Source organism: Atta colombica, unplaced genomic scaffold (assembly GCF_001594045.1).
Source record: "Atta colombica isolate Treedump-2 unplaced genomic scaffold, Acol1.0 scaffold252, whole genome shotgun sequence".
In the NCBI taxonomy this organism is placed as follows: Eukaryota; Metazoa; Arthropoda; class Insecta; order Hymenoptera; family Formicidae; genus Atta; species Atta colombica.
This window is the reverse complement of record NW_017259351.1, coordinates 1,085,483-1,094,339: the sequence shown is the minus strand read 5'-3', so window position 1 is coordinate 1,094,339 and position 8,857 is coordinate 1,085,483. Positions and strand designations below refer to the sequence as shown.

The window sequence follows — 8,857 nt, the reverse complement described above, 5'->3', positions numbered from 1 at the left end:
TGGGTGGGTGGGTGTGTGTGCTTATCGCTCGCTGGCAAACTTTTTGTTTTGGATGATACAAAAGTTGCAAAATCTAAGACCACTTATGCAAAACTCCCTGTCATGAACCGCATATAACCTCGGTGAGCTCCCGCGCGTTCTCGTCGACCATGAATAAAAGATGAATTCATGCGCATCTTGTACTACAGAAATACAGAAACAAGACTGCCTCAGATTCTTTATACTGCAGCTAAGTCCAAAACAAGTAAAAAGTGCTATCACAGATGGTAAAAAGGGGGGAGGAAAAAAAGGGGGCAAAAGCATTGCATCTTGTTTCTATAACTACCATCATATGGAAGTTTAGACATCCTTTCCGCGATGATGTAACATGTCGTGTATTTGCAAACGTAACTAGACAGACATCTTACAATTTATTCAAATCATGAATAAATCATATATGTATCTTTTTAAAATGTCATTTACTGAAGTACACTGTAAAAAAATTACATGTAAAATTACAACATCTAATATAAAGAGATATGTGCATAATTAGAATTATTTATTGCTGAGTCTTTAAAGCCTATTAATTTGTGTTTTCCTTTTTCAATTACCGTGAGGAAAGCATACTTAAAGCATTCGGTCTACGCGGATTCCGTCCGGAGGAACGATTGTGGATCCTATCGCGAAATAAATTGCTTATTATGCTTCTTAATCATCGAGTATTCAACCTGAGTATCAAATGATCGAGAGATCCTATTTGTTTACTTTAATATGTTAAAATAACAACATTGTATATAAATAGGCAATAAATTTATAAGTATAAATCTAGAAGTGATATAGAATGAATAGAAGATAGTATCATTAAATATACATTATTATATGAGTTCTTCCATTAAATGTTCATTAAATATATTTTTATTCTGAAAATATCTTTTAAAAAAAGTACGAACCTTTGTAAAAATTTTCTAAATTCCTGTGCGTATTTTCTACTTATAAGATATCGTATTATTACCACTTATAAATTATCGGCAGACTTCTTTTCGTATTTTATCAACTCCGGAATTCTCCAATTTAAAACCATCATTTATCTTTCCTCGAAATACGTCAAAAAAGTTTCGGGTAAAAGTTGAACGGCGGAAATATTCAAAGTCGTTTTTATTCCTAGGGAGGAGGGGGAGGGGGATCTTTATTTTCAGTATTCTCTCAAATATCCAATATTATTTTAAATCCACAGGGAGAAACTTCTGATATCAAATGTTTCTTTTACAGCACAGTCCGTACAGACATGTATATTCAGAGAAATTTTCACTCTAATACAATTGAGATTTGAGAAGTACTCGATGATTAAGAAGCATAATAGATAATTTATTTCGTCGCGAAAGGATCCACAATCGTTCCTCCGAACAGAACCCGCGAAGATCGGACGCCTTATGTATGCTTTCCGCACGGTAATTAATCATTATTCCCACGAGCTACGATTCAAACGCGAATTATGCAAAGCACTGCGGTCGATCCTTTGAGTTTGGCTCTCAAATTTGGCGCATAACGTTATATGACTGTGCGTATAATGGAATTAACATATTCCGCCAAGATCTACTCGCGTACCGAGCGTAATGCACTTATCTCATCCCAAAATGCGTCAACGCCGTGTTGCGGGATAACGTAACATCATGATATATAATGGAAACCGTCGACCGGAAAGAGCACCTGCCGGAAACGATACTGCAAGGAAGAGAACATCAGTAAATCACGCGATAAATGTCAAACCGCTGGACGATAAAGGACGCGCGGCTGCCACCGAAGTATTACGAACATCGATATTTAGAATGAATGAGCATTCTGTAATGAGCATCGCAATAACTAAACGCGCTGTGAATGAGATCTATACAGCATAGACCTCTAAAAAAAATTCTAAAGACATTTTAAAGACGTGTCCAGAACATCCCTCAGATAAAATGCTATTAAATGCTATGTGAAAGAGGTACTATATAGTTTTGATTCTCTCGCTAGCATCTCATTGGTGATTTTGTCCCGCTAGAATTAATCACCAATGAGATGCTAGCAAGAAAGATAAAACCAGGTTTAAAATCCTGTAAAGTCAGAAATGCGCTATTAATGCCCGTTTCTGTTAATGTAGATTAACTTTAATCTCGGTCTTTTTAATTTACCTTTCTCATTTTCATATTTTTTAACCCCTTTTTAAACAGTAAATCAGACTACATTCTTCTATGACGAATCTTTAGGGCTCTAAACAGGCCTACTAGATTTTATTTCAAATTTACTGCCAGCGCTTAAAATCTATAATTTACACTATAGATTTTTAACACCAAAAAAACACCATTTAAATTTTGGAACACAACCGTAGTAAAAGTCTGGCATATGTTGTTGAATTTTTGATCGGTTTCATACGAAATAGCGGAACCCAATCAGATGATGACTGAAAGAGCATATGAAAAAATTGAAAAGCAGACCTGTGTAGTGCGTTATAGTTGTGTAAACGCAAGTATATATGTATACGCCATTTAATATTAAATTACTAGAACATATGCCAAATTCTTACTTCTAGAGATACTACTATGTTTAAGTATCTCTTAGTAAGCACGCATTTAACCATTGTGTTACTTAGTCCTTCTATATGTCGGTTAGGAAAAAATCAAGTTTTGCGTTATGCACTCTCTTCCTCAATGTCATCGCCGACAAAGAAAATAGATATGCATAGGTTACTGCCGAGTTGAAGTGCTTCTTCGAAGAACGTCCTCAGTTACGATGAATCGTAAGATAAGACGAGCAAGGGTATAATGGAGGATATCCGGATGGTTGAGATACGAGGGAGTGGAAGTCTCTCTCCTTTGAGAACGTAGATGGAGTGAATGAGAGATTAGAGGGAATGAAGAATTATCGGAAATAAAAAGATTCGAGTGACGAATTCCTTCATAGACATAGAAACACTAAATTCCCATCTCTAAAATATCCTTGGGCAATTTTCCGTCTTGTAAATTATACGCGTTTTCCCGCTATTTCGCAGGGAATTTTCTGCTAATTTCAGATGTCGCATGAGGTATATGAGTAAAAACGGACAGCTTCAAGAGCTCGGATTTGATACCGCAAAGCTTTTGGTTTATTTGGTCTTCAACTTCATTCCCCATGCGTGATATAATTCGTTCTATGTCGAATAGGGAAAATACGTTTCAAAAACGTTGCCTTTTGCAAACTGAATGGAATGTATCATGGTAAAATGCGATTGATAAATCACAAACAGGTCTGATTGGATGGCACGAATGAAATCGATATCATGAAATGATGAAAAATAAATTAAGCATTTTAATGCTTCCACATGAAAATTGTATATGGAATATCCATTTACAGAGTTAATGTAACGCGAATGTGTAATACCATCATATTATAATAATATAAACTGTTTTAATTTTTATTAAATTACATATTTTTTTACTAAATTAAAAACAATAGTACCGTATCTATGTTGTATTTATTGATTTAATTGCAAAATCAACAGTTTGATTAAATTGATCTAAAGTGTTAGATTCAATTTGCAATGTTACATCGTATAGAAATCCTCTGTGCAATTGGCTAACGTCAATCATTTCTAAAATGATAACATCAATGTTTGGTTAAATAAAGTAACAGATACAATGATTGAGCGATTGAGGGCTTATACAGCAATTGACTAACACATTTACGCATCTCAATACGTCAAAATCGACATATCGATTATAATTGTTTTCAAACTAAATCTCGGTAGTGTATTTACTCTTGTTAAGCTATAACCAATGCGCAAACTCACTGTCACTTCAAGCTCACAAGAAAATCGATTTTTATTGCTGTATAAGCTATAAAACCCTGCAGTTAGTACACATTATGTAAAAGAAGTTTTCTTCGTATCCGTAAATATCCACAATAACAATAAAGTTGATCAACAAAAATAAATGATTTAATAATGAATAAAATATCAAATATTTTTGATAACTTTAACTTGATATAAATTATTTGAATACTTTGTTCTAAAAACGCAGACATATATTCTACAAATATTTTTATTCCAGGTGAGATTTGTTCTTTTATCATTTTTATATGTTTAATTGTTAAAATTAAATTGTGATAATATCAAGTTTGAATCGATCATATAATAATATTAAAGAAATTGGACTAATAAGTAAATAACACAAATAATAGAAATTCTTACTCGGTTAAAACATGATGCTTAATAATATTTATATGTCAATGTTTTAAATACATTTTTTAGTTATATAAAGTGCGCATCGATTTCAAACTCAAATAAACTAAAGTTAAAAATAATATCAGAAATTACATTGATCATCAATCTAGAAACGATACTAGTATCTTAAAATATTGCAAAGAATTTATTGTAAAAAATATGACCTCATCAAAATTGCGTTTCAAATCTGATAAATCGAATCAATGTGCAGTTTATAGAACCGAAAAAATATATTTAAAAAATTTACATATGAATATTATTAAGTACCAAGATTCACTTCGACCGAATATAGAATTCTTATTCTTAAATTGCGATATTTTTTTAAAGAAGAAAATATACAATATTATTTGTATTAGTAATCACTATGAAAGGTTTAATATGAATTTTCATAATTTAAATAATAATTAATATTTCTTTAATATTTCAAGAGAGAGAATTTCATCTCAATCCTATGAGTATATAATACCGTCGCTACGTAGCTTGTAAGTTTCCGGGGTTGTGACGCATATATAGTGTGGCTGTGTAGTGGTTGGCTTGATTCCCGCGCGGGGCGGATAGGTGAGGGAACTTTCCTCATTACAAGAATACTTTTAAAATGGTTTGGCTGATAAACGAATGAACTTTCGGTGTTCCTTATCGGCAATCCCGATGCTTGCTATCAAGGAAGAGTTGAAAGCGATCGCGAGCGTGCAGTTGCGACGGAATGGGCTGCTTTTAATTTCCTTCCTGCTGTTGCTGTAGAGTCTCATTGCGAATAAAAATATTCTTATTACTGCAAAAATGATTTCTCTTCTTTTTTAACAAGCGATAAAAATTTTTATGACGATTCTTATAATCGTTATTTCATTTTATTTCGTTATTTAGTACGCTCTTCAATTAATTGTAATTGCAATATCGCGGGTTTAAACGCAGCTTCTGTCCTCTCGCCTTCTATGTCATTCATTCTCGCAAGATATATCTGGTATGTAACAGCACAAGTCACCGATCGCGGGTGGCAATTCCCGGCCGACAGATAAAGAATGTGTCGGCATGGCATGCTGTAACCCGGAGTATTTCCCAATTAAGCTCCTGCGCGTCCCACAGCGGTGTCAGCTCGATTTGTGTGCCACGTGTGTGCATCTCCCGCACAAGTAGATGCCATTTACTTGCCACTGTACAAAGTCTTTTCTACCTAGATCTAGCAATCCCCACACAGTCGCGACTTAATAGCTTCCCGCGGGAATGCCAGAGCTATCGGTTATCTAACTCGTGTCTAACAAGACTGATGATGATGATCGAGTCAGGCAAGATGACGTAAGAGGAAATTAAGTACGGAGGAGGCCCGACGCAAGTCGGACGTGCTACTCCAATTTGCATTTCGTTCTAAGTTTTAATTGGTTTTAATCCTTTGACGGACTACACCCACTAGCTTCAAACAAACTTTTAACCCTTTCCGCTGGAAAGCCAAATAGGCCCACGCCGCTCGCACATACTTCAACAGTTTCTCTTGTAAAGCCGATATACCATAATATCGTACGTTTGAGCTAAAAATAATTAGAAACGGTGTAGTTCATTGGATAATTTAGACGTCAGGAATATAGAATGAGTAGGGTTACTATATCTGAATCACAAGAAAGAATATGTATGTACACTTTTTAAAAAAAGATGATCAGTAGGATGAAACAGTTGGAAGAGATATGATTTTTGTATGTATTAAATGTAAATATTTAAAAAAACAAAATTTCTAAAATATAATTTTTATTAATAATTCTTATTAATATAATTTTATAAATCTAGTAGTGTAGCCTGATTTCATCCATTGTTGGATATCGGTCTCTTCCAACTTTTTCCACATCATCTTTGGAAAGAAAGAATTTGGCATTAAAATGCTACACTTGCCATGCGAGTAGATATACATCTCCATTGATATATAATTTTATAAATATAAAATTTTAATTAAAGACCAAAAGTTTTACGACATCTCAAACAGAGTACTTGTTGAGTACTCAAACAGAGTATTCTTAAAAGAGTATGCGGCTAGTTAGGGTTACGAAATAACTTAAAAACGAGCTATTTTCCATAATATATATTATAATGTATATTATAATATATATTATAATGGATTAAGCTTGAAAGCTTGATCGCGAATCTGTTACTTCGATCTCTTAATTCTTAAGAAACCTCTTAATTGAATACAAGTATTTTGAGCAATAAAATCCACGTATTCGACAACAGCAAAACTCATTGTTCAGCCTAACAATCCGTACATGTGTGTATAACCTTATCTGGAGTTAGTTGAAACCGAAAGACGGACGTCGGAAGGCTTTAGGATCTTTGTCTTTCCGGCTGCTCGAAGACACCGCGAAGTTCTCGTAACTTCGCGCCGATTGAGGCAAACTCTACTACTCGATAACTTCCACAATCAAAGACTGGCACACGTACACATACTCTCTCGTTCTTCTCTCTTACACGCACAACTCCTGTCACATTGGATTCGCTGTTACACGTCGGTGAGCCGTAGATAGGTCCTTTTCGTGGGACCTAGGATTACAGCAAGCACTCTGGATTACTAGGTTTGGCGGTACCAGAAATGTCATATCCTTGGAAATTGGTTTCTCCGAGACGTATTACGTGGAATCAGCCTAATTATGTTTCTGAGAGTATTAAGATGTTTACAGTGGATTTCATCTCGATGAGGGATGTAAATAAAAAATAATTGGCATGGCAACGTGATGTCTCTGATCGAAATTCAGAGGAAGGCTTTGTAACGAGGAATCTCCTAATAATTAAATTTTACTGCTGTTGATTAACAGGCAACCGCGTTATTACATTTAGGAAACGTAATTACTTATTTACCCCCTAACAAACAGGGAAGTTCTCGAAGCTGTATACTCAGTACAGCTCTATACAATCATTCACAACTAAAATATTTAATGTTCTATTTGATATTTCATATAAAATATATAAATATATAAATAGTCTCAAAATTTAACGGCCAAATTGCGATAGTATATCTATAAGTAGAAATAACAAAAAATGTTATATGAAGTTTAGTTAGAAATGTTTCATTATAAAGTTATAAACAAACATTCAAATAAAATATGAAATACGAAACAATGGATTTTCAATTGCACAAACGATATGAAAGTCTACATATCGTACATGGAAAGTTCGAATGTTTATTTCATGTGTACAGGGTGTACACAGGGTGTCCCACTCTGTATATACTTTTTAAAAATAATGAATTGATACAACTAGTATTTATATATACATACAAATCTTGCAATCATTGTGATATAAAGCCAATATGTTTAGTTTATTGGCTATATAATATAATGCTTTAAAGTAACATGCTATATTTGAATTAGACGATGAAACATATGTGCATAAAGAATAATAGCAAATTTGTATGTCTATAAATACTAACGAGAGAAAAATTCTTCATCGTTATTGTAAAAAATATTTAAAAGTTTCCTTCAAGATAATATATTGTTTTCTTTTATAAAAATTTTCAAAAAGAAGTTTTCCAATATTTAAGAAAAAATGCATTAAGATTAAGAAGATTTTAATAACATTTTCGTAATAATAATTTTTCAAATCAGTTCTCTTTTATTTTTTAATAATTTAATACATCAGATTTACCTACACGATTAAATAATCGTTTCTCTTCGATCGTGTTTAAAAATGGAAAGATTGATGATATGCCTACACAATTAAATATTATGCAATGTAACCATTATCTAATATATTGAACGTTTTGTGGTCTGTTCCCTGGAGAACGAAAATTATCTTGAAATTAGTGTACTCCAATAGCTATGATAATTGATATTCGATGCATGTCGAGGCTCCTCTGTCACATTACCTCATAGGACATACATTACTTCTCATACATATATTGTTACTATAAATAATCTACTGCTTTCGAACACTATACCACAAACAACTTTCATTATCCAACTCATGCATAATCCTAATTACTTGTTTAAAGATAAATGATACTTCTGTAACGTTCACAAGATTACATCTGTACTAATTTAAAAGCAAGTTTATTTCTTCTCTCATTTGCAAATGGTTTAATTCTATATTAAGAAAATTAACAATTTTAATTTTATTAGGAGATATTAAAAAAAATCATTCAGCATTTACATGATAGATTAATACATACTATACTGAATAAAAAAACCTTAGTGAACATAGCAGAGATCGATATTCTACAATTGCTTTTAAACAGAATTCTAGCTGCAATTTTTTTCAATTTCGATTTTTTTTTAGTATAAAACATGCATTTAATGTTTTTACCTGATTAAATGAATAATTTTCAAAATAAAATTTGTTATATGTAAAAATTATGTGCAATAAATAAAAATGGTTACACATATTAATTATTTTTTGTCATTTTTTATTACAGATCACATGGGTGAGACGGAGGGACAGACAATTGTTAACTGTCGGTACTAGCACACACTCCATTGACAAGAGATTTGTCGTCAGACACTCGAGCACCGACTGGCAACTCACAATACGCACCGTAACGGTGGACGATGCCGGCATCTATGAATGTCAGGTAATTTAGCGAATGTTTTATTCATATATTTTTTTTTAATTTTAAGAATATTTAACTGTGATCCAGTTTTTATTTAATACATTTTTACTCATATTTCTGTC

General features: G+C 32.9%; 1 protein-coding gene across 1 annotated transcript in view; it reads left to right on the top strand.

Annotated features, from left to right (window-relative positions):
• The window catches only part of LOC108689000 (limbic system-associated membrane protein-like), a 93,691-nt gene that overhangs the window by 80,184 nt on the left and 4,650 nt on the right, over window positions 1-8,857 (top strand). Inside the window, exon 4 of the mRNA XM_018195581.1 lies at window positions 8,601-8,756. Coding sequence (XP_018051070.1) covers window positions 8,601-8,756 — 156 coding nt within the window. The remainder of the gene's footprint in view (window positions 1-8,600; window positions 8,757-8,857) is intronic.